The following is a 26,587-nucleotide window of genomic DNA, read 5'->3' as shown; positions in this document are numbered from 1 at the left end:
AGTTAAAAGACCCTACCCAAATGAGAATTCTGCTGATACTGCATCTGCAGATACAAGGCCTGATAACTCAGCCCCTGTAAAGGCACAGGAAAAGACTATAGTCTGCATGATATTGTTGAGGGAGAACAGCAAATACAATTGCTTTTCAGGATCCAGCTAGCCTGATTGTTCTAATTAGATTAGACCAAGAAGAGAGACGGACAACAAGTTGTGTGTAAATCTCTTGCTGCCAGTCTCTTTAGTTCTCTGCACAGTGAGGATGAGGACTGGATAAAATAATTTATGTGGTGATAGCCAGAGTGATTCTTAACACCTTGCATTCCCCCTCTCCCTTGCAGCTCTTACAGATGTCTTCTGCTGGTTTCCACTGGCCCTGTCTCGGTGTTTTATTTCTTCAGTGCTAACCTTGCCGCATGAATCACATCAAAAGTAAATGGGGATCTCCTATTAACAGATTTCCCTTTCTGATTGCCAGAGCCAGGAGCTGTGGGACACCTGAGTTTCACTGAGATTCTGGACACGTCTCTCAAGGTCAGCTGGCAGGAACCTATAGAGAAAAATGGCATAATTACAGGCAAGTATCAGATGTTATCCTTTAAAAGAAGGTGTTAGAATGTCTTGTTGCAGTGAAAAAAATGGCTGGATAATAGAACATTTTGAGAGACCTGCCTACCAAGAATGCACGCTTCCCACTTCCTCTTTAGGGTAATTGAAATGTCAACTAGGGCATGTTACAGAAGGCACAGGTCCAGTTACCACCAGTCCATGATTGTGGCCACTGAGAGTGCACTCGGTATTAGAAATCAACTCCCCACAGAGTGTTCAAGCTTGTTAAATCTCCTGCTGGTTCCACCTGCATTACTAGATTTCTGAAACTCTTTGAGACTCTGTTTGACCCTTGGTGCTAAGGATCAGGACCTCCTGATGCTGAATTTACAGCTGGGAAATCCTGATTGGCAGTGCTAAGAGGTTACAATTAAGATGAAATAACAAGTTAGCAGAGTCTTTCACACTCTGATCAAGCAGTCTGGCTATGGGTAATTTGACAGAAAGACTTGAACATTATTGCTAAAATATAGAATATATTATAACAGCACAGGTTTCACACTCACATGCTACTTCACCCTTTCCTGCTATATATCCATATACTGTACGTCAATGTGGTTCAGAGAGCAGCCACACACTTTTCTGAAAAGGGGAGTACATACCTGAGAAAGTTTGTGCAACTTATTCACATCGGTAATATTGTCATCAGATGGAAAGCCTTAGAGAAAACAAACAGTGTAGAGGATGAAAGATCTGTTTCTCAAAGGAGTATGATTTTTCAAAAATTGGCTTCATTCCAATTTTGAAAAAGCCTGAAAATTTCAAAATTCTCCAGTGACAGGGTATATAAACCCTACATTTGCGTGGAAGGGGATAAGGCTGCTTTGGGCTGGAGTGGCCCTGCCTTTCCACATTGGCAAATGGTGCCAGGACTGGAACAGGAGTTAAAAGGAAGGAGCTCCAATCAGAAGAGGGCGACCTTGGGAAAGGAACAGGTTGTTGAGCTTCTCCAGTCTCAAAAAGAGGGCGGAAAGCCAATAGAGCCTCTGCTCTTTGTGAAGGAGGTGCGGATCCCTTGAGCTAAAAGGGGGGGAAGACTGAGACTTGCATTGAAGACCCAGTAAGCGCTGAAGGAGACTACAATGCTCCTGGGACCCTGTGAAGTAAGGGAGGCCCATATCCGGAAGGGAGCTGCCTAGTGTTATTTCCCCGTTCTTTTCCTTCGTATCTTTACTTGACCTCATTTGCTTACTGCAGGCTGTTTCGTAGTTTCTTCTGAGAAGGGAGGAGACAGCCAAGAGGCTTTATCTGGCTGGTTGAATGCTGGCCCGTTAGAAGGACATAGCCCTGCAGCACCTGCTGGGGTGGGGGTAATTGGACTCTCACCATGTGCTCCCCTCAGAGCTCCTAAAGGGGGCACTATACTATGGACAAATCCATGACATCTCTGCAAAGGAATTTTAGTTTAATTGTTTTGGGTCCATGAAACATTTTGTTTTTACAAAATTGCAACATTTCATTTCAAGTTTTTTATAATTTTGTATTATATTGAGCATGCGTACCACAATCTGATAGCTCTGAATAGAGGTAGCTCTTCTGAAGTTTTGCTCAGAGAAATCATGCCTTGATCTCAGTGGTCTTGGGGCAAAAACTGATGGTTGCAGAAAGCAGATCTGTAACCGTTGGATAAATCTGGCCAAAATCTTCAAACCTGGGTGCCTAAAATTAGGCACCTGAGTCCATATTTAAACACCCAAATAAGTGGCCTGGTATTCAGAGCTGCTAAGTGCAATCAGCTCCCACTGAAATCATTGGGAACTGTAGGTAGGTTTGACACACGTCCCGTTTTCAGCTGAAATACTCGGTCAAAAAAAGGACCCTGGCGGCTCTGGTCAGCACTGCTGACAGGTCCATTAAAAGTCGGGTTGGTGGCACAGTGGGAGCCCGGGGCTAAGGCAGGCTCCTTGCCTGCCCTAGTTCCTGGTAGCTCCCGGAAGCGGCCGCCATGTCCCTGCAGCCCCTCGACGCATGGGCAGCCAGGGAGGCTCTTTGCACTGCCCCTGCCCTGAGGGTCAGCTCCACGGCTCCCATTGGCTGCGAGTGATGGGAGCTGTGGGGGCAGCACCTGTGGGCACGAGGGCAGCACGCAGAGCCTCCCTGGCCGCTCTTGCATCTAGGAGCTGCAGGGACCTGGTGGCCACTTCCCGGGATCCACGGTAAGCACCGCCAGGACCCCACACCCTCTGCCACATCCCAACCCCCTACCCCAGCCTGGAGTCTCCTCCCACACTCCCTCCTGGAGCCTGCACCCCCCCCCCAACACCCTACCCCAGCCCCTCCTTCTCCCCAAACCCCTCATCCCTGGCCCCACCCCAGAGCCCATGGCCCCAGCCCAGAGCCCTCACCCTTCCTGCACCCCAACACCCTGCCCCAGCCCAGAGCCCTCTCCCACATCCTGAACCCCCCTCATCTCCGGCCCCACCCCAGAGCCTGGCCCCACCCCAGAGCCCTCAGCCCCTCCCGCACCCTAGTCCCCTGTCCCAGCCCAGTGAATGTGAGTGAGGGTGGGGGAGAGCTAGTGACAGAGGGAGGAGACAGATGGAGCAACAGATGGAGTGAGCGGGAGTCGGGCCTTGGGGAAGGGGCAGGGAGGGGTGTTCGGTTTTGTGCGATTAGAAAGTTGGCAACCCTAGCTGTAGGGTCTCAGCACATCTTAATAGAAGGGCACTTATTTAGAAAACTAAATATGGGTTTAGATGCTTAACTTTAAGCACCCAGATTTGAAAATTTTGGACCATAACATTCTTTGAGGCTAAACTTTAAAGATAAATATTTTCTCCAATATTTACCAGTTACATATATTCAGTTGTATACATGAATTCAAGTGAAGTATAAAAATAAAATGTGTAAAGAAACACATTAGCCATATCATTTTCAACTATAATTTCCTCATGTCTCATAAGGGTCAGACACTTTTGCCAGTTTGAGTAGCTATGTTCAGTTTATCTAATTGCTCCAGTACTTTGAAGTGGATATGAGATTCTTCTTTAGTTCCTGTCATAAATGCTTCTGTGATATTGTGGATTATTTCAAACAGCTGCCCTATTCTATCCCAGAGGTGAGTACATTTTGGTTTGGGGATAGGGGAGTGATTCCTGGCTGTATGTTTACTAATCTGATTTAGCCTGTCATTTCTGTTGCTGCCATCACTGTAATATCTAGCATAACATGCTAACATGTGAAGTTTGTAAAGCATTCTGGGTTCCTTTGGGGTGAAAGATGCTATACAAATATAAGATATTATTATTACTATTGAATGGTTTCAGTGTTGCTTTGACAATTCCCCCCAAATTAACACTGCACTTAGCAATCTGCCCTCTGCATAGCAGATCACAATACATTTGCAGCTCCAGAACTGCTCTGCTGGAAACAAGCTGCCATCTCCCAGAATGATTTGGAAACCTGATGGAGCGAGATGATGGGCTGTTTCATACACAGGGTAAATTGTTTTAGAAGAAAAGAACTAAAAAAAAGCGCGGTTGTTTATGAGGAAATACAGGCAGGAAAAAACATGGCAGCCAAGGTTTATAACTTCCCCTTTTAGTGGTGTACATTGTGTTAAGGCTGGGAGAAAGGGATGGCAAAACCATTAATTTCCCTGAATGGCTCAAGGCTTTTACACAGTGCTGCTTGGAGATCTAAGAGTGCTTAGAAAGCCACTGCTTCATCACTTCTGCTCATTGATATCATTTACTATGGCTCCTTTTTAATTCTGGTGCCTGGAATGAGAGGAAAACACAGGGGGCATAGCAAGGCAGGCAGCCAGCCTGCTCTGCTAAACTGCCCATAGCTCTCATTGTAAATTTCAGTATCTTCCTCTCTCCTTCAGTAAACTCTGATTTATGAGAGCCTGGATGTAGATGGACAGTTTGTGATTGGATGTACTGGTCTCTTGTAGAGAATTTACTCCAGATCAACAGAAAATTATTTCTGCAACACCTCTGGTCGTTAGTTTTGGTTAGACAGCAGTTTAGGGAGAAGGCTTAGTTCCAAAGCATAAGGAAGACTCTGTGTTACCTTTTGTCTTCTTGCTTACACTCAAACCAGATGAAACCATTGCTGCCCAGCCCCACTGGACTCCACTGCACACATCCCTGGCATAGATTATGTCTGTAAAACAAAGAGGGCATTTTTTCCAGCCGCGTGTCCCAAAGTTCTGCCCATCTGTCAGTCACTGGTGCTTAAGTGCTATGTCTTTTGGATACTGTTTTTTGGAGTTCCTTTCCTTCATTGCTGTGTTTGTTTGTTTGTTTATCTTGCCTGATTTCACTAGGCTTCATTTGTGTGTGTGTGCGCGCATTTTGGTTTGTGTTTTTATATGGATAGACTCTAATTGTTTTATTATTGGAATTGAAATATCCACAGTAAATGCTGCCTCTGCTTTTGCTCTAGATTGGCATTGTAAATGATACGTCTGGGTGTATTTTTCCTGGTGACTCTTTTTTCAGTAAATAAAACCATCAATAATACTTGCCCAATATGCAGCAAAACTGGATCTCTTTCCACATGCAGTACAGCTTTGGAGTAGTGATGGGCACCCCATAATATGTACAGAGGTGAATCCTCAAAATTTGGTGATTAGCCAAAGCTTCTCCTAAACATACTACATCAGCAGAGGAAAGTTCACATTGTTTAACTTAGGACAGGATATTGTCACAGATGGATAGGAAAAACATTGCAAATCCCTTATTTATCGTTTAGTTTAAAAACATCTTCAAACATTTTATTTTGTTTGTGCATTATGGGTGAAATTCCCCCTTCCCCACACACAGCCTCAATAATCAGGATGCTAAGCAGGAATGGAGAAAATATCAGCCCTCTCCACAGATCATGGGCAGATTGCAGGGCTGCAGTACAACTCCTCTCTGACCACTACCCCAGCTGTGAACTGCCCTTTGGCAGCTTCTGGGCTAAGAGTAGCTACTGATTGTGTAGGCCACGCAGCAGTTTTGAGTCACAGGATTCTGCATAGTTGCGGTTTTGTTGGTTCACCTCCCAACCCCGCACCCACCATACTGGTCTATTTGGAGCAGCAGAGTGCCCTCCTCTGAGGTGTGCAACGGATGAAGAAGTTCCCCATGAGTTCTGCCCATAACCCCATCACTGGGCAGCAAAGAGTGGGGAGAGCCTTGCTCTTACTCTGTGTTTCTGTGACCTTCACCGTTTATTAATACGTCAATAACCCCTTGTTCAAAGTCTGCATCCTCATAGACTCATAGACTTTAAGGTCAGAAGGGACAATCATGATTGTCTAGTCTGACCAGCTGCACATTGCCAGCCACAGAACCTCACCCACTCACTACTGCTCTTAATGATTTTTTTCAATAACTATCTGTGCTACACAAAGTATGATCTCTCTGGGAGATAATACTGCTTGCTTCATGTACGTTAATGAAACCCCACAACACCTCTGAGATGTAAGTTGATTATTATCATTCCCATTTTACTGATGGGGGAAACTCAGGCACTGAGTGTTTAAGTCGCTGATCTAGGATTAGCATTCAGGAATTCCTGGTTCCCTCTCCAGTATCTAATTTGCTAGATCATGTTGCTTCTCTGAAGTAAACACTTCTGATTAAAATCACTGGACATTTTGTTATTTCAACTTGTACGTATTAATCACTTATGATGTTATTGCTGAAAGCAATGTGAGTTGTCTGAGTTCAGTCAGCACTGGGAGACGTTGAGGAAGGCATGTGGTTGGAAGGCCTGGTTTTCCCTTGCAGTGTGTTCCCAGTACAGTCAGAGAGGTTCCTTTCTAATACTCATTTTAATCACATCCATTTCCTTTGATTTTGAGAGCTGCATGTAATTTTTGCCCTGAGCCAAATCACAGGGGCTGACACAGTAAGGTTCAAATGTCCTCAGGGGAGAATAAAGTTGCCATAGGAGTAGGAACGGGCAGAGCAAGCAAGGAGAACGAGGAAGAGAACAAACACATTCAGAGACAAAATTGAACAAATCAGGCTGTAGAAACTTTTGAAAGTTCCTGGAAGGCAAATGGATATAAAAGAGATTAGACAGGAAAGATTTAACAGGCTGGTTCCAATAGAAGAATGAGGTGGAGGGTCAGGCTTTGTAGGGATTAGGATGATAGGTTGGCTACACTAGGTTTTTAAAGGACAGGATAATGATTCACCTTGCTAAAAAGTGTGTGCAGCAGGAAGCTATGGGGAGTAGAGGTTTTTCCTGCAAGATCATTATCACCTGATTTGTAAGTATTTCTAGATCCTCAGCCTAGGAAAGGAGTCCTCCTGGTAGCTGTGCATAGATTTTTCACTGAAGTTTCCAACTACTTGCTGGTGAGAAGAGTTTGACTTTTTCAGTGTCTCTTCCTATTCATTTTTTAGAGTTCATAAATTGAAATCCCACCCTTCGGAGAAAGATTATTGCTGGGGTTCCTCAACCTTTTTATTGTGTATGCTACATACTGATAGAAGGCTCTTCCATGTAAACCACCTCCCTTCCCCTTTGGAATTTCATGGTCACATGATATCCCAGTGGCCGCCACCATAATTGCTCATGTGGAAAAGTAGTATTGGAAAAGTATGTATTTTTAATTGGCCTTAATGCATTAAGTGCGTTTTCCTTTCTGTACAAAGGTATTCATGCTGCAGGAGAGCCAGCAACATGACCAGCTAACTCTCCAAGCCCACCAGCAGCAAGTGCTCCACCACAGTGTGAACGTCTGGATTATCATGGATAGGAAGGCAAAGAACACACCATTGTTACAACTCCTTGACTTTTGTGTAATTGTTTTCTAGGCTACCAAATCTCCTGGGAGGTGTACAGCAGGAATGAATCTCGTCTGGCTTGCACTCTAGCCAACACAACCCTTGAATACAAAATCACTGGGCTGTCGTCTCTCACCACCTATACTATTGAGGTGGCGGCTATGACTGCAAAAGGCACTGGGTTGGTCACCTCCTCTACCATTTCCTCTGGAGTGCCTCCAGGTTGGTAAAACTACAGAGAATGACCCAAAGTATACTGACTCCCATGTGCAGCCGTTTCCAGGAAACACTGGTTTCCTGAGTACAGTAATAATAATTCTTTTATTTTTAACGATGGAGACACAGTACGACATAATTAAAGACGTATAGAAGGGATGGACGAATGAGAGGGAAAGGTAATAAAATAGATACTTATTATAGAATCTTTCTGCATTTATAAAGTAACATAAGAGATGGGGCAAGCAGTGATCGTTATTAAAAAAATCCAAATAAACCACAACTTTGGGGGGGAGGGAATTTAGATGCTTTTTAAAAATGAAGAAAGATTTTTCTCTTTGTAAGGGTTAGAACTGCAGTGCACTTGGACTGTAAGATATTTGTGTGATGCAAATAAAAAAATATTTACAAAAGTGGGAAGTGTTGGCATGCGAGAGATCTTGTAGAAGAAGTAGTTCTGCATCCTAGAGCTTAAGTTGCAATAGTGGGACTGCTAAAATGGGAGTGGCAATGTACAGCTACCTTTCAAGATGAGATTCAGAGGAGGAGGTCTCAAATGCAGTAACACTGTTTGACTTAGATCTGCTTTGAAAATCTAAATCAGCTTGGCTATTTACTCTGAGGTGTCAGGTCTCTCTCTGGTGTTACCTAAGATTTTCATTTCCTCTAGAGCAGTGCATGGCCTAACTCCTTTTGTGCATTCTGATGTAGATGTGTCAGTACGTTTAGACTAGTTCAGTGCAGTTTGCCTTCTTGCCACTCCTACAAATATATACCAGTACATTTTGTCCCATTTTGGCAAGGTCATTTACCAATCATGCTTCCTGTGAATATGAAATATGAGTCAAGAAATGCTGTGTGTTCCTGTATCCTCACAACGCATGCCATAAAAGTCTCCTGTTTTAATTTTGCAGTTTTTTACATAGTACAACATTATGAATGATTACTAATTATAATAATAATACTTAGTAGTTTGGTAGTGCAGTTGGAGTTTCTATGCTGCTTAGAATACAATCTACAAAAAAATGTATTTGGTCTAATTTTACCACATTCTTGGGGTCTGACTTTGTTGATAACTCAAATACCAACATCAAAACACATGTACAACTCTACCCCAATATAACGTGACCTGATATAACACAAATTCGGATATAAAGCGGTAAAGCAGCACTCTGGGGGGGGGCGGCAGCGGGGCTGCGTGCTCCGGTGGATCAAAGTTCGATATAACGCGGTTTCACCTATAACGCGGTAAGATTTTTTGGCTCCCGAGGACAGCGTTATATTGGGGTAGAGGTGTAGTTCAGCCTAAGCTTTCTGCTTAAGCTTGGCTGATCATGGGATTTCTCTGCAGAGACTTTTCTGTCCTATACCCCCATTTCTTCTGCCTAAAGATTCACTCCCACCTAACTTATTTCCAGCATGTAGTTAACAAACCTGATCTGCCACACTGAGTCAGCAGATACTGGTCAACATTTCTCTGCAGAGTTCTAACACCTGCTAACTAGGTAGGTTCTCAGAAATCCCTATTCCAAGAACCTTCCATCTCATAGACTCATAGACCTTAAGGCTAGAAGGGACCATTATGATCATCTAGTCTGACCACCCACTCCTGTAATAGGCCCATAGCCTCTGGCTGAGTTACTGAGTTACTGAAAAACTCAAACTCTTCTCCTCAAATCTTGATTTACTCTAGTTCAAACCAGAAAGTGCCCTATGTTCTACAGTGCAGAGAGAGGCAAAAAACCCACAGGATCTCTGCCAATCTGACCCAGGGAATATTTCTTCCTGACCCCAAATATGGTGATCAGTTAGACCCTGAGCAAGTGACCAAGGCCTAACAGCCAGACACCAGGATCTCAGAGTCTCTTACTATCATTTATATATTAAGCCTCTATACATCTTATGAGGTTGGTAAATATTATCTCCATTTTATAGATGGGGAACTGAAGCACAGAGAGTTTAAGTGATTTACTTGAGGTCACACAGCAATTCACTAGCAGAACTGGGAATGGAGCCCATGTTTCCGGACCATTTTAACCACCAGACCATGCCTCTTTTTCGTATGTAGCCTTTATGGTGTGATGTTAATCTAGATCCCTCAAGACAGGGATATGTCATTTTATTAGTCTGTAAAATGCCATGCATACATATGGTGCAGGATAAATAATATAATTATATATGCCTGTGTAGAAAATTAAAGTATTTGCTCTATTATAAGTGATATACTGTACTACTTGCTGAAATATTGAATGTCTACTTATTGATCTGCATACTTGTACTCTAAATCCCAAAGTATTTCTACCCTTTTTCATTTGTTTTAATTTCTACAGAACTCCCTGGTGCACCATTTAATCTGGTTATTTCTAACATCAGTCCTCGTTCTGCCACGCTTCAGTTCCGGCCTGGGTCTGACGGGAAAACCTCCATCTCCAAGTGGATAGTAGAGGGGCAGGTACGTACATGACAGAAATCTGTTGATGAGGTTCCTGATCAGTAATAGATCATCTGAATCTTCCACTGGTATTCAAATAACATTTTTTATCAGCTTCAGATACAAGGTCTTGACCAGTGGACTGACTGTTCTGGTGATGTTTGGTCTCTTGGGAGAGAAAGTAGAGGTTAAAACCCAAGAGAATTCAGAAGGGTTAGCCAGGAAATGGTAATGGAACAACCAGAGGGAGAAAGGGGTGGTCTGTATGTTTTAATTTCTCTGCACAGGCAGAACAAAAAGATCAACAAAGGAAACACAGGAACAAACTGAAGGTTTCTTGTGTGGGTCCTAAGATATTTACCATACATAATATATCTGAGAGGTCTCATCCTTTGAATAATTCACATGGACCTTTGTAAGGAGCTTTGTATGTATTTTCAGGGAAAGGTAAGATGAAGCATAAACTAAGCGGCAAAGAGTCCTGTGGCACCTTATAGACTAACAGACGTATTGGAGCATAAACTTTCGTGGGTGAATGCCCACTTCATCAAATCATTACCATGTAATGAAATATGCCTGTGTTTCCTATCCAGGTCTTTAGATATGTATAGGGTGAATGATCTTCCTTGTTAGTTTTAAACAATATTCCTCCTGGTTTCTGTCATTATGCCTTGGAGGAAATAAACATTTCTCAGTTGTTCTCTTGACAGATGAGTTGTGCTTCTTCTTTTCTGCCCACAAATCTTTATAAATAACATAATCTGTTTTTGAAACCAAATGTTGGCTTTCTTCAATCAGTGTTATAGCTTTAGATATGTTGATACAATTCATTCACTTGGTAATGAGATCATTGTGAACTAATTGGTACATTTTGATCCATTGACCTACACTTTATTGCATATTACAAAGTGAAATGGTGAAACCTACAATCTGATGGTTTGGCACGTTCTGAGCAGCACCTCTATCGTGGGACACCACAAGGATGTTGCTGGGAACTTGTTAATTTGTGAGCTACATTGGATCACAAAACACCATTGAAATAAAATGAATCTCAAAGTCTCAAAACAGCTTAATAACAATTAAGGGCAAAATCCTCTCCTCCACATCCATGGAGGGTCCCAGGTGCAACAGAGCTTAGAGGCCTTCTGCTGTGCCAGGTAAGGGTATTCTTGGAACCCCAACAGGAATCCACACAGTATGCATGCTCTGAAGCCACACTCTGTGTGAGCTCCCTCACAATGAGGGATTTTGTGGCCAGGGGAGATGCAGGACCTGGATGAGGAGTGGGAATAGCATCTGCGAAAACACAGATCCACCAGCCATATCGTCTTCTGTAGAAAGGGTCTCACCAGGACTGACCGTGGAGTAGCACTCCTACTGCTGTGCAGCCTGGGAGTGAGGAAGGATTCCTCTTCCATTGCTCTCTTTGAATGTCTCCTCTGCACCAAACCCAGCTCTGTGGACTTGATATGGTGGGAGGACTTGCCCATGAAGGCTTTAAAACTGTTACAGCCCACAGTAGTGATTTATAGTCTTTCTGATCTTTTCCCTTCACTGACCTAACTGCATTTTTAATAACATTATTTTTGTGGACAAGGTCCCCTTTTAATTGTAGCATTTTATGAAAAAGAACCCAACTAAATCAGGGATGCTTTGAGCCTGAGATTTATCACTCATGAATTACTGAAGGAATGTTTCCAGTCACTGGTGCGTCTGCTGAAAGCCCCTGATGCCATGACACGGAAACAACTGCAAGTTTAAAAATAGAAATTGCTAGTCTGAGCAAGGCGCTCTTCATGCCTCTGGCAATATAGTGAGCTGAATAGCTTCTTTTGATTCTTGTGTTGTTACATTTTACCTTTCAGAGACTCTGTTTTAGGGTAGTGTATTTCCTTTGTCATTTCCCCTTACATTTGAATGTTACAGTTAAAGCATACATGGAAACAGCCTGTGGTTTTCAAATCTAAAGCTTTTACTGTTTCTATCAACTAGCATCAAATTTAAACATCTGATTTTCACAGTATCACAAAACTGTTTTAAACTGTCATCTCTGCAGCAGTCATGATGGTGGTAATGGCTGCTGTACCAATGCGATTACATTTCATTCCTAAAATTAAAATAAAAAAACACTTAATGCTTCTTTGTGCATTGTAGCAATATAATAGCTGCTGTGCCCAGAGGCTCCAGCCTCCAAATGATTCCCCTGTGGTAGGGGGATGCTCAGTGGTTGCCTGTTTAGGGGGCATTGCCAGGGGAAATGAGGTGTGGCTATTGGTAGCTAACGCAGATTTGAGTAGCCTTTAGGTTGCTCTACTGTGTGTCTTAGCTCCAGCCTCTGAGCAGAATGCTCCATGCTCAGAGGAGTGCAAAGGGCTGCTGTGCTGCCACCGTTGAGGATCTGGCCTACAACCTGTTATAAATGCAGCAGTGTGCCCTAGGTAGTACCCTGGTCCTGAATTCCATCACCTCCGGGATGACTGAGGGCACTTGAGGAGTCAACGCTGATTTACTCTCTTGTCATTTAGATCAGAATCGGAAGTCCATATCCATATGTGAACAGGAAGGTTTTACTGCCTGCTAATACCTGGGTTCAAACTTCTGTATTTCTGCTGCTAGTGGAATCTTTGTCACCTGAGAATTTGTGGGGGATGGAGTTCTCTATGCCGTTTTACTCTGATAGTGATCTCCTCAGCTTTTCCAGGAGAAATACAGAACTCTGAATGGAGGTATTGGCATATAAGCAAGGAAGAAATTAATTTTGCAATGCATTGTTTTGTTTGAAACTGTCTTCATTAGTCTGCACATGGACAATGCTAGATTACCGATTAGGATACCTCTTAAACTTCTTATTTATAGTCTTTTGGAAAACATAAAATACTCCAACACAATTCAAGGACTTAATTCAGCAATACTTACTTATGGGAGTAATCTTACTCATTATAAGTAGTTCGATAGTCTTTAGTGAGACCACTTGTGTCAGTCAGAATTATTGGACTTGTCCCAGCCATATATCACATCACAATATCTGGTATAAAAAGATTTTAAAAAAAAGAAATACAAGCTGTAGGACTCTAATAGTAGCTACTTAGTTAAATTTAGGAACTTAAATAATTTGTTTTTGTTTTCATCTTTTTAAAGTCTTTGGAGTTCCTCTTAAGCTTCATACTTGACAAACCCATCTCAGCTGTGTGGGTGTGTAGTGTACATACATTCCATGGAGTGCTATTGCCTGCTGTATATTTGGATCACTAGCTTTCTCTTATGCAGAATTAAAAGTGCTCTTTAAGTTTCAGTTTTCAGAGAGGGAGGTCATTGTTTTAGGCCCACAGGCAAAGAATATTTAGCCCATGGTTGTGTGCTGGATACCCACACATGGGCCAGATCCTGTAAGATGCTGACCATCTTCCGAGAGGTGCTGTGCACCTTTTCCTGGCATTAGCTTCATGAAGGAAGCAGCATGGGTCAGTGACGAGGTCACCAGTCTGGGCATCAATGGCTCTCAAACCCTTCAGGAACTGCTTGGCACCTTGTAGAATCAGGCTCAAGAGGTGCTGAGGAGTTGTTGTTATAATTGTTATTGTATTGATTGGCTTCAGACACCACAGGGAAAATTCTTGCCTCATTGAAATCAAGGGGAATTTTGCCATTGATTTCAATGGGTCCAGGACTTTACCCGTGTCACCCAAATTTAGATCTTTCCCCAAATATGGAATTTCCCCCCAGAAATATATGGGTTTGGTCAATATTCAGTCTTTGATAATGGAAAGCTTTGAAGAACAAGATCTAGTAGAATATCAAGGCTAGAAACAAGTGCTTATATGCCAGTAGAAATCTGGGAGTTCCCTTCTATTCAATGGGTTGGCTGTTGTTTGAAATTCTAGTATATGGAAACATCTGATACTGTCATTGTGACACTTGTATGGAAAGAGTTTGAGAGGTCAAATTTTATATTCTAATGTAGTGGTTTTCAACCTTGTTTCATTTGTAAACCCCTACAAAATTTCAAATGGAGGTGTGGCCCCCTTTGGCTATCTTAGACATAGTCTGCGGACCCCCACAGGTCTGCAGACCACAGGTTGAAAATCGCTGTTGTAATGAATGAAACCAGATTGGATGTGTGTAACTCTTATAATTGGGGAACAGATATAAAACCAGGTGTTTTATGTGAGCAGTCACAACCAGCCAGCACGGATCGTGTTTCAAATATTGAGAATTAATTGCTTGCGGTGAACTGTATGCAGCCAAAAAGAATGGATGAAAAAAGTACTGATTAATTTAGAATAAAGCATCAGTCTGAGGAAACTGCAATATGCTCATGAACATTTCAGGAATAGAGAGAGAAGCTGATTTTGTCAAATAAATTATTCGTTGTGAATAATTCATTTAGGGCCAAATTGTGACTTAGCTAATGCAGTGCAATAAAGGCGTACCTCCTTGCAAACCCACAGTGGCCATTTGCATCATGGGTAACAGTGCATTAGGACAAAGCCACTATTCCCCCCACCCCCATGTAGGTGGGCTGCATTGTATCAAGTATAGACATATTACTATTCACTCTCTCTCCAGAAGTGCAGGGGAACAATCTCCCTCCCAGGCTGTAGCTCCTGGGGCAGCATAACAATGTGGGCTCATGACAAAGCATGACTGAGGTCTCAGCTGACCTAAGTATGATATTGTACTCTCACACTCTGTGTTTTATGGGATCTTGGTAACCATGAGGTTATTTTCCTTTATTTCTGCTTCTGCAACCATGGAATAAGTTTAATTTACTTTGACCTTTTGACTTCATCCCCTGCACTTAGCCCACTATTCCATCTCTACTGGGTCTTCTTCCAATATTCCAAATCTCTGAGCCACTACAAACAACTTCCACCAGTTGTTTGTAGGGCTGTCAATTAATCACAATTCATGCATGTGATTAACGCAAAAAAAATTAACTAGATTAAAAAATAGTTGTGATTAATTGCACTGTAAAAAAGATAAACAAAAGAAATCTTATTTTTCAATTCACCTCATACAAGTTCGCTCATTCCAATTTCTTGTTCAACCAATTGCTAAGACAAACAAGTTTGTTTACATTCACGGCTGATAATGCTGCCCAGTTCTTATTTACAGTGCCACCTGAAAGTGAGAACAGGTGTTCGCATGGCACTGTTGTAGCCGGCGTTGCAAGTTATTTACATGCCAGATATGCTAAACATTCATATGCCCCATCATGCTTAAACTTATAGGCTCTAAATTTTTACATTATTTTTTTTAAGTGCAGTTATATTAAAAAAAAATCTACATTGGTAAGTTGTACTTTCACAATAAAGAGATTGCACTACAGTACTTGTAGGAGGTGAACTGAAAAATACTATTTCTTTTGCTTATCTTTTTACAGTGCAAATATTTGTAATCAACTATAATAATATAAAGTGAGCACTGCACACTTTCCATTCTGTGTTGTAATTTAAATCAATATATTTGGAAATGTGGGAAACATCCAAAAAATTACAATAAATTTAAATTGGTATTGTATTATTGTTTAATAGTGTGATTAAAACTGTGATTAATTGCAACTATTTTTTATCTCACGATTAACTGTGATTATTTTTTTAATAATTTGACAGCCCTAGTTGTTTGTATATATAACAACACCCTGCCGCTAGAACATTTTCCTTCTTTCTTCCAATATATGGTAGGAGGCTGAGTCAGATAGGAGCAGGTGCAGGACATATTATATTCAATTTTTGGATGAGTGACCTTTTTAAATGTCTAATACTGCATGAACTCTTTGAGCTAAAAACACTTGTTTCATAACATTGGGGAGCTTGGAATCCCAGCTGCAAGTAATATGCTGATTCCCTCCTCTTGTCCACTGGTGTATCTCCACTGAGGTCAATGGAGTTACTCCTGATTTGCACCGAGGAAAGTGAAAGGAGAACCAGGACCTTTAATTCTAACTTTGGCTGGGATTGCGATATCAAACATTAAAATCTCATCACTCTGATTTATAGTAAATCGACATGGCATATTTCTTAAGAGGTCTATTAAAATTTATTAGCAGTAGTTTTCCTCTTTCATTTTGTACAGTTAAACCCATAGTACTGAAGCAAACTGGATTTCCAAACCAGAAGTACAAAAAATAGTCAGAAGACCATTTAAAAACATTTTTAAAATTGGTTTTCTGTGAAACAACCAGCATTGGCAAAGTAGAGAAGGGTGTGGTGTGGACATGAAGGCTTTATTAACATCTGTTCAGAATAATTGACTTGTGGCTTTGCCACTGATGAGTAATGTGATCATTGCAAACTCATGTCAATAAATCCTTCGTATTGCCACACACCACTATGTACTCCAAGATATATTCAGTGCCTAATATAAAGGGCATATATGCTACTGATTTTGGAGGGGCAGTTCCCCACCAAAAATACGTTTTAGATCCTGTCTGTTGTTCCTCACTGTTTCACGTTTGTATTCTCTCCATGCTGCAGTCTAGTTTCATACTGATTCTCTCTTGCTGGATTTCTTGGGACTCTGGCAGGAGTCGTGTGTAAATGACACCACAGCGAGAGTGTCTTGCTGGGTGTTTTGCCCATCCCATCAAAAATTCAGTAGATTATTATTACATTAACAGCTGCCAAGTTTGATTCACTGTGGGTATCAATAATGCTGTCACAAAGTGAGTAGAAGACTTGTGGCAAAGCATGAGGTCCCACTGGGATTAGGTATTGCAGGATGTCATGGTGTAACTGTCCCCTTTAAGGGGAGATGGGGCCAGCCTGCCTCCCCCAGTCATAAATAATTAGTTCCTTCCCAGGCTGAGGGGATGGGACTAAGGGGGTCAGGTGATAGGCTAATGAACAGCTGGTCCTCATAAAAGAGCTGAAATAGCTCAGTTTGGGCAGGAATCACAGGGAGCAAATTGGGCTCCTACCGAAGACCTGAGTCAGGATCTGCAGGAAGTTGGGTACTCCAAAGGAACCAGCCTGGGGGCTAGTGCTCTATCATGGACAGGGAAGGATGCTCAACAGGGGCTGAGAACACTACTTCAGGTGAAGTAGCCCAGGAGGCTGAATGTTCTATACTGGAGCAGGGGAAGGGTAGAAAGGGAGCCCAGAGGTGCCAGGAACAGGGGCTCGCAGGTCAAGCTGAAGAAAAGCCCACAAGGGAGGAAGAACCTTTTTGTTTGGGCCTTTTCTTACCCCAGAAGGGGTTAAGTTTGTTTGTGACTTGGCTGGAGGGCCAGACTACATCTCCTAACTGACCAATGTGTGGAAGGCTGAGGAGACCCACCTCAAGGAAGGAAACTGAGGCAGGGAGCACCAGCTGTGCCACGCTTAAGCAATAGGAAGCTCTACGAGGCGACCCACAGGGTCTCAGAACTGTGGGAGTATGTACCATATGTGCTGAGCGACAGAAAGCACACGCAAAGTATTTCTGCTGGTTTGAGAGAGATTTCCTGTGCATATAATGGAGAATATTGTCAGAACTGGAAAACAGATTTTCAACCCAGGAAAATGTTTAAGTGCTACCACAATATGGAGCCATAACCTCAGTGAGTAACTGAGAATTACTCTTATTTCACGGGTTAAATCAAAGCCTCAATGTTAATGGAGCTATTCGGATTCATCCACTGTATAAGGTACTTCTTCTCTATTTTCACTTTAGAGCTTGGTAAATAAAGTGTCTGGAACTCTGACAGTTTTATACTTTTTCCAATCTTTAAATCAAAAATGGCTGAATCAATTTTAAGTATTCTTTTGTAAGGAAAATATTGCATCTGGGCTGACAACCTCTGTACCAAATTTCCTCCCAAAGTGACTTCAAATGCCTGTTTATAAACCTCTACAATGAAAACTCTGACATACCCTGAACTATAGCAGAACACAAGTTGCCTCTATAACATATAAAGTATGTCTACACTACAGACAGACACCCACAGCTGGCCTGTGCTTGCTGACTCAGGCTCTGGCTAAGGGGCTGTTTAATTGCGTTTGGACTAGGGCTGTAGCCTGAGCTCTGGGACTCTCCTACCTCGCAGGGTCCGAGCCTGAATGTCTACACAGCAATTAAACAGTCCCTTAGCCTGAGCCCCACAAGCACAATTCAGCTGGTACGGGCCAGCCGTGGGTTTTTAATTTCAGTGTAGATATCCCCATGGAAACATGTTCCATTTACAGCAGTTGGTACTTGATAACCATTCTCAGGTTTGGAACCATATCCACTCTTTGTATTAGCATTTCTTCTAAAAGTGAAGAGGCAAACACCTTTGATTTTTCACTCCAATATTTACTGATAATTCGTTGGAATTATAAATCTGGTACTGTTCTATATTGTCTGATTTCTAAAAGCATAGAACCATAGAATCATAGAATATCAGGGTTGGAAGGGACCTCAGGAGGTCACCTAGTCCAAACCCCTGCTCAAAGCAGGACCAATGCCCAACTAAATCGTCCCAGCCAGGGCTTTGTCGAGCCTGACCTTAAAAACCTCAAAGGAAGGAGATTCCACCACCTCCCTAGGTAACGCATTCCAGTGCTTCACCAACCTCCTAGTGAAAAAGTTTTTCCTAATACCCAACCTAAACCTCCCCCACTGCAACTTGAGACCATTACTCCTTCTTCTGTCATCTGCTACAACTGAGAACAGTCTAGATCCATCCTCTTTGGAACCCCCTTTCAGGTAGCTGAAAGCAGTTATCAAATCCCCCCTCATTATTCTCTTCTGCAGACTAAACAATCCCAGTTCCCTCAGCCTCTCCTCATAAGTCATGTGTTCCAGTCCCCTAATCATTTTTATTGCCCTCCGCTGGACGCTTTCCAATTTTTCCACATCCTTCTTGTAGTGTGGGGCCCAAAACTGGACACAGTACTCCAGATGAGGCCTCGCCAATGTCAAATAGAGGGGAATGATCACATCCCTCGATCTGCTGGCAATGCCCCTACTTATACATCCCCAAATGCCATTAGCCTTCTTGGCAACAAGGGTACACTGTTGACTCATATCCAGCTTCTCATCCACTGTAACCCCTAGGTCCTTTTCTGCAGAACTGCTGCCTAGCCATTCGATCCCTAGTCTGTAGCGGTGCATTGGATTCTTCCTTCCTAAGTGCAGGACTCTGCACTTGTCCTTGTTGAACCTCATCAGGTTTCTTTTGGCCCAATCCTCTAATTTGTCTAGTTCCCTCTGTATCCTATCCCTACCCTCCAGCGTATCTACCACTCCTCCCAGTTTAGTGTCATCTGCAAACTTGCTGAGGGTGCAGTCCCCGCCATCCTCCAGATCGTTAATGAAGATATTGAACAAAACCGGCCCCAAGACCGACCCCTGGGGCACTCAGCTTGATACCGGCTGCCAACTAGACATGGAGCCACTGATCACTACCTGTTGAGCATGACAATCTAGCCAGCTTTCTATCCACCTTATAGTCCATTCATGCAGAGCATACTTCTTTAACTTGCTGGCAAGAATACTGTGGGAGACCGTATCAAAAGCTTTGCTAAAGTCAAGGAATAACATGTCCACTGCTTTCCCCTCATCCTCAGAGCCAGTTATCTCATCCTAGAAGGCAATTAGATTAGTCAGGCATGACCTGCCCTTGGTGAATCCATGCTGACTGTTCCTGATCACTTTCCTCTCCTCTAAGTGCTTCAGAATTGATTCCTTGAGGACCTGCTCCATGATTTTTCCAGGGACTGAGGTGAGGCTGACTGGCCTGTAGTTCCCAGGATCCTCCTCCTTCCCTTTTTTAAAGATGGGCACTATATTAGCCTTTTTCCAGTTGTCTGGGACCTCCCCCGATCGCCATGAGTTTTCAAAGATAATGGCCAATGGCTCTGCAATCACATCCGCCAACATCTTTAGCACTCTCGGATGCTGTGTGTCCGGCCCCATGGACTTGTGCTCATCCAGCTTTTCTAAATATTCCGGAACCACTTCTTTCTCTACATAGGGCTGGTCACCTCCTTCCCATGCTGTGCTGCCCAGTGCAGTAGTCTGGGAGTTGACCTTGTTCATGAAGACAGAGGCAAAAAAAGCATTGAGTACATTAGCTTTTTCCACATCCTCTGTCACTAGGTTGCCTCCCTCATTCAGTAAGGGGCCCACACTTCCCTTGATTTTCTTCTTGTTGCTAACATACTCTTAACATCTCTTGCTAGCTGTAACTCCAAGTGTGATTTGGCCTTCCTGATTTCACTCCTGCATGCCTGAGCAATATTTTTATACTCTTCCTTGTCATTTGTCCAATCTTCCACTTCTTGTAAGCTTCTTTTTTGTGTTTAAGATCAGCAAGGATTTAACTCTTAGGCCAAGCTGGTCGCCTACCATATTTACTATTCTTTCTACACATCGGGATGGTTTGTTCCTGTAACCTCAATAAGGATTCTTTAAAATACAGCCAGCTCTCCTGGACTCCTTTCCCTCTCATGTTATTCTCCCAGGGGATCCTGCCCATCAGGTCCCTGAGGGAGTCAAAGTCTGCTTTTCTAAAGTCCAGGGTCCGTATTCTGCTGCTCTCCTTTCTTCCTTGTGTCAGGATCCTGAACTCGACCATCTCATGGTCACTGCCTCCCTGGTTCCCATCCACTTTTGCTTCTCCTACGAATTCTTCCCTGTTTGTGAGCAGCAGGTCAAGAAGAGTTCTGCCCCTAGTTGGTTCCTCCAGCACTTGCACCAGGAAATTGTCCCCTACACTTTCCAAAAACTTCTTGGATTGTCTGTGTGCCACTGTATTGCTCTCCCAGCAGATATCAGGGTGATTGAAGTCTCCCATGAGAACCAGGGCCTGCAATCTAGTAACTTCCATTAGTTGCCGGAAGAAAGCCTTGTCCACCTCATCCCCTTGGTCTGGTGGTCTATAGCAGACTCCCACCATGACATCACCCTTGTTGCTCACACTTCTAAACTTAACCCAGAGACTCTCAGGTTTTTCTGCAGTTTCATACCAGAGCTCTGAGCAGTCATAGTGCTCTCTGACATACAATGCAACTCCCCCACCTTTTCTGCCCTGTCTGTCCTTCCTGAACAGTTTATATCCATCCCTGACAGTACTCCAGTCATGTGAGTTATCCCACCAAGTCTCTGTTATTCCAGTAATTCCTTGACTGTGCCAGGACTTCCAGTTCTCCCTCCTTGTTTCCCAGGCTTCTTGCATTTGTGCATAGGCATTTAAGATAACTCGCTGATTGTCTCGCTTTCTCAGTATGAGGCAGGAGCCCTCCCCTCTTGCGCTCTCCTGCTTGTGCTTCCTCCCGGTATCCCACTTCCCCACTTACCTCAGGTCTTTGGTCTCCTTCCCCCGGTGAACCTAGTTTAAAGCCCTCCTCACTACGTTAGCCAGCCTGCTTGCGAAGATGCTCTTCCCTCTATTCGTTAGGTGGAGCCCATCTCTGCCTAGCACTCCTCCTTGGAACACCATCCCATGGTCAAAGAATCCAAAGCCTTCTCTCCGACACCACCTGCGTAGCCATTCGTTGACTTCCACAATTCGTCCGTCTCTACCCTGGATTTTTCCTTCCACAGGGAGGATGGACGAGAACAATGCTTGCGCCTCAAACTCCTTTATCCTTCTTCCCAGAGCCACGTAGTCTGCAGTGATCCGCTCAAGGTCATTCTTGGCAGTATCATTGGTGCCCACATGGAGAAGTAGGAAGGGGTAGCGATCCTAGTGCTTGATGAGTCTCGGCAGTCTCTCTGTCACATCGTGAATCCTAGCTCCTGGCAAGCAGAAGACTTCTTGGTTTTCCCGGTCAGGGCGGCAGATAGATGACTCCGTCCCCCTGAGGAGCGAGTCCCCAACACCACCACCCGCCTCCTTCTCTTGGGAGCGGTGGTCATGGAACCCCTATCCCTAGGACTATCATGCCTTCCAATCGGCGGAGTCTCCTTCTGCTCCCTTCCCTCAGATGTATCATCTAGTCCACGTGCCGCATTAGTACCTGTGGAGAGAACATGAAAACAGTTGCTTACCTGTATCTGCGTTGCTGGTACATGGACACTCCCCTTTCTTCTTCTGGAAGTCACATGCTGCCAAATTTCTTCACGTCCTTCTGTCCCCACTGCGCAGCCTGCTCTGAATCTTTGGAATGTTGTGTCCGTAGAAGCATATCCTGATGTCTGTCCAGGAAATCTTCAATTTCTCTTATGCAACGCAGGGTCAATGCTTGTTTCTCCAGACCTTGAACTTTCTCTTCCATTATGGAAACCAAGTTGCACTTTATACAGACAAAGTCGCTTCTGTCCTGTGGAAGAAAGACAAATATGGTACATCCTGTGCAGGTAACAACAGCTGAATGCTCACCATCCATATTACCTTCCTTCTACCTTCCTCAGGTGCTGTAGTAATTACTCAGAGAAGCCTGCAAGATGAAAGCCTCAGTGGGCTCTCCCCAGGCGAACTCCCAGGCAAACTCCTTCTGTTAGCCTCCTCCGCTGTTTGCAGCTCAGCTGACTGGCTTTTTATAACAGTCAGGCCCACTCAAGGCTCACCTGCGACAAAGCACTCCCAATTCATTACCCTCTCAGTGATAATTCCCTTGGCAAAGGAACGGATGGCTTATCATTATGTGATGGCTGATGTTTAGTGTCTTAAAAGGAATGAGTTAGAATCATAGAATATCAGGGTTGGAAGGGACCCCAGAAGGTCATCTAGTCCAACCCCCTGCTCGAAGCAGGACCAATTCCCAGTTAAATGCCCAGTTGATGGGCATTATTATATTTGTAATGCTGTAGCACATGCAAGACCCAGTCAGGATTGCAGACCCATTGTGTTCAGAGGCAAACTACAAGATAGTCCCCTGAATTGAAGTGTTTACATTCAGATAGCAACCAAAAGGTCTGCAAGGGGCATTATAAGCAGGCGGCATTCCAGTCCTGCTCCTAACGCAGTACATGCATGTATCTGTGTGGGTCTTTTCTAGACTTAATCCTTTCCTAGAGTTGCTTTTATTGTTATCTGAAACAACAACAACAACAAAATATAAGCCTTAACCTAAACTTCCTCCTGTTCCTAAAGAATTGTTTTCCCTGAAGGACCCCTCTGTCCCTGCCCTTAGTTCTCTCTACCTGAGGAAGCTCCTTTTATACTCCTTTGTTTGAAGCTGATAGGACACTTCTGAACTGACATCAGAGTGATTTAGCAAAAATAACTGCAACTTTGTGCAGGGTAGGTCCTAGAACCATGTATCAGGATGAGTAACCAAAAAAGTTCTGCATCTCTGTATGTGGAACCTAGGACTCTGTTAGAGACATCAAAATACTTAAACACAAAAGTCCACCTTTACACATTCTGCTGTAAGCGTGATTCCTAACAATACTGCTAAATTCATAATTTTTTACCTAATTAACAGTGGCCTATAACAGTATTTATGTCTGTCCGGTCATCCACAGCACCCTCCAGTTGTCTTCATTCGGCTCTTATACAGGGGAAGTGCACTCAGAGTCCTACTGTTGACTTCAGTGGAGGTAGGATGAGGCCCTGTATGTGGAAGTTGCCCTGCTGCTGGTACCAGAACACTGGAAGATGGGTGGGATGTTGCCGGGTTTCCACAAAAGGAGTTCTCTGAGTCTGTATTCCATTTTTCTTCAAAGTTCTGCTGAGAGACCTGAGCATCTCCTGCAGTTGTTTGCTTCTACTCCTCCTCTTTTCATCCCCCTCCCTGTTTTTATCTTTCACCAGTGTACAGGTCTAAGCAAGGTTAATAATTACTGTCTGTAAAGCCATTCTGCCCATAGCCTCCAAGGCCCTGAAGCAGGTAATATGCCACCTGTTACCCAGCTGGCTTTAGAGTGAGGAAACTTCCAATGTGCCAGACTGGTCCTGGATCTGCCTTTTTTCAGAGACTGCACCAATCATCCTTATCTGATACAGAAAGCTTTGTTCTGATATGGGGTCTCACTTGGGACATCCTTTCTGAGTCTCGCCAAGATCTTAAACACACAGAACCTTCACTGTTATCCAATCAGTGAAAGATCTTTAATGTCTCCAGCTTCACAGGCAGCTGGTAAATGCATACCTGCAATACAGGCAGGGAATTGGACACCTCTCAAGCTTGATTCAGTGTCAATTGTTTACAAAGTCTCATGGGCCTTAGTGGTTGAGCCATGTGGTCCTTAATGTGTATTAATGACCTGCCTGCTGCTGCATATGGATTGGAACCTGTGGTGTGTTTTGCTGTGCAATAAATATTCCAAAAGGGCTATTATTGTTCTTAAGTTTTAAAAAGAAGACTCTAAATCACTGCAGGAGACAGAAAAAGAAATTTTGCTGTCTTTGAAACATTGTGGATTGTTACCGCATACTTACTGCGGCACTTTGAGGTGATACCATTAAGAGCCAGGAGCCTTTCAAAAATAACCATTTACCAAAGGTTTCTGACAAAATTAATCAAAAACTCATTTTAGAAAGTATTTTCTGCTTCTGCCTTAAAAATTCACCACCCTCCCCATTTGGAGTTGTTAAAGAAAACTTTTCTTTTTATCAGATATTTATTCCTTGGGCTCAGTCTGGGGCTGTTCAATTTCAGAGTGGAGATATGATTTGTGATGCCTTCTCTATGCTTCTGTGCCCTGGTACTGTGCAAAAATCTCTGTAATATAAAGAATTGGGATCTTTGCACAGAGCGTTCAAAATTTCCCAGACTTTATTTTTTCTGTAAGAAGTTTCTAGTTCTTTTCTGTGAAGTTACCAATGATCTCCTTGGGACTGGCCCTAGGTATCTGAGAGACCTCCTCTCCCTCCACGACCATGACTCTCCTTGAAAGCTGTTGTCCACCAGAATGATCACAAAACCAAACACTTTCTGAATCAAGTGCTAAACTAATTTCTTCAGTTTAACTTTCCCTCAATTTCTCCATTCACAAGCTCATAGACACACAACACACCAACTCATACCCAAACAAACAAGAAACTTATACATTAATCAAGATACTTCTCCTATAGGAAGAAAGAGAGAATGAGGTAGAGATTTATTTCTATTTTAAATAGTTAGCAGTGCTACACACTACAGTGATGGGGCCATGTAAGTATCTTGATAGACAATGTACACGAGTACACAGTAGCTATCCAGAATCTGTTGCCATAAAGAGTAAACAACAAGAATACTCATTTCCCTCATTTAAAGAGTCACAGAAGGGTAAGCGGAATGCAGAATTCCTGTATGATGATAGCGGGTGTAAGATTATATTAGAGGGCTCTCTGCTGCACCTCTCTGAGGCACTCCTGAATCACCAAGCTAATAACTAATCCTTCTCACTCTCTTTTCCAGCTCCCTCCCAAGATTCTTGCTGTCGCTCTATTAGGCCTGACCCAGTCTTCAGCGTACTGTTGCTGCCAGCTTCTGAGACCTAGTGCCAGACCCTGGCTCCCCTCTTATCCACTGGTGTCTCTCTTTTAAGTCCTGATTGTTCCTACTTCAGTTTTTCCCTGGAGATGGCATGTGGAACGAAATACTTTAAATTCCCATGAACACTAGCTGAGGGGCTGTGCTGAGCTGGCTCTTGGCCACAGACAGTGGTTAATTAATACAGAGCGCTGTGTATAGAGGAGCATGGTCTCAGCACAGCACAAAGCTCCTTTGTTCTTCGTCTTCTTTTGTTCTCTGACTTCATTACTGAGGGGCCCTTGCTTTGCCTCCACTCGGACCTGGTTAATCTGCATCAGTTACTGAACTTATTCTGATGAAGCCAACTCTTCATTTTTGTTATAACACTAGCGAACGCTTTTGCCTTCTAGATACTAACATGCACACGAATCACACATCGCTTTAGCCCTCTTTACTCTGGGTTGTTAGGATGTGTCTTTGCAATAGGTCTCACCAGTGAATCAAAAGTGAAATCCCAGCAGTGATAAGGAATGCTGGAAGTGCCACTGTTTCATATTTACCATTGCTGAATGCCACAGCACATAAAATAAACGTTAGCTATTTACTCTTGATTTAAAAAGAAAAGGACGAAAGCTGATGCTCAAATAAATTTGTTAGTCTCTAGGGTGCCACAAGTACTCCTTTTCTTTTTGCGGATACAGACTAACACAGCTGCTACTCTGAAACTCTTGATTTAAAGGTATCCACCCTTCCACTGCAGCAATTAAACGTTGCCAGTGTGGACATTGTGTTGTCTGGTTAACATTTGTTCCTCCACTTCTCAACTATAGGTTGGTGTTCTAGGAGAGGAGGAGGAGTGGGTGAGTCTATATGAGGTGGAGAATGAACCTGATGCCCAGATGCTGGAGATACCAAACCTCATTCCATACACTCATTACAGGTGAGGACAGCTAGTAATTAAATGCAGTATTAACAACCTAGAAAACTGTAGCATGGAGGAGCTTTTCCATTCATAAGCAGCTGACTGTAGTTTGCAATATGAATGAAAGGCAAAAGTTCACACCCCATAACAGTTACAACCTGTTTAGCGCATTTAAATTTTGACGTACGCATACTAAAATAACTAATCGTGATGCAAAGGGGAATAAACCAACTAAATGGGGCTACTGAGTAACTTCTTAGATCATGAGTCTGAGGCCTTGTCTATACAGAAAGGATGCACCAGTTTAACTAAAGCTGATTGATTACAAATCAGTCTAGTTAAACTGTCACAATCTCCTACCTACACACTT

The 26,587-nt window shown here is 43.2% G+C and overlaps 1 protein-coding gene across 1 annotated transcript in view; it reads left to right on the top strand.

The window, feature by feature from the left end:
* SDK1 (sidekick cell adhesion molecule 1) overlaps positions 1 to 26,587 on the top strand; it is a 687,887-nt gene that overhangs the window by 501,040 nt on the left and 160,260 nt on the right. Inside the window, exons 21-24 of the mRNA XM_084641923.1 lie at positions 476 to 574; positions 7,371 to 7,562; positions 9,887 to 10,008; positions 26,126 to 26,235. Coding sequence (XP_084498049.1) covers positions 476 to 574; positions 7,371 to 7,562; positions 9,887 to 10,008; positions 26,126 to 26,235 — 523 coding nt within the window. The remainder of the gene's footprint in view (positions 1 to 475; positions 575 to 7,370; positions 7,563 to 9,886; positions 10,009 to 26,125; positions 26,236 to 26,587) is intronic.

This window comes from Lepidochelys olivacea (genome assembly GCF_965140295.1).
Source record: "Lepidochelys olivacea isolate rLepOli2 genome assembly, chromosome: 10".
In the NCBI taxonomy this organism is placed as follows: domain Eukaryota; kingdom Metazoa; phylum Chordata; order Testudines; family Cheloniidae; genus Lepidochelys; species Lepidochelys olivacea.
This window is presented reverse-complemented; position numbering and strand designations above follow the sequence as displayed.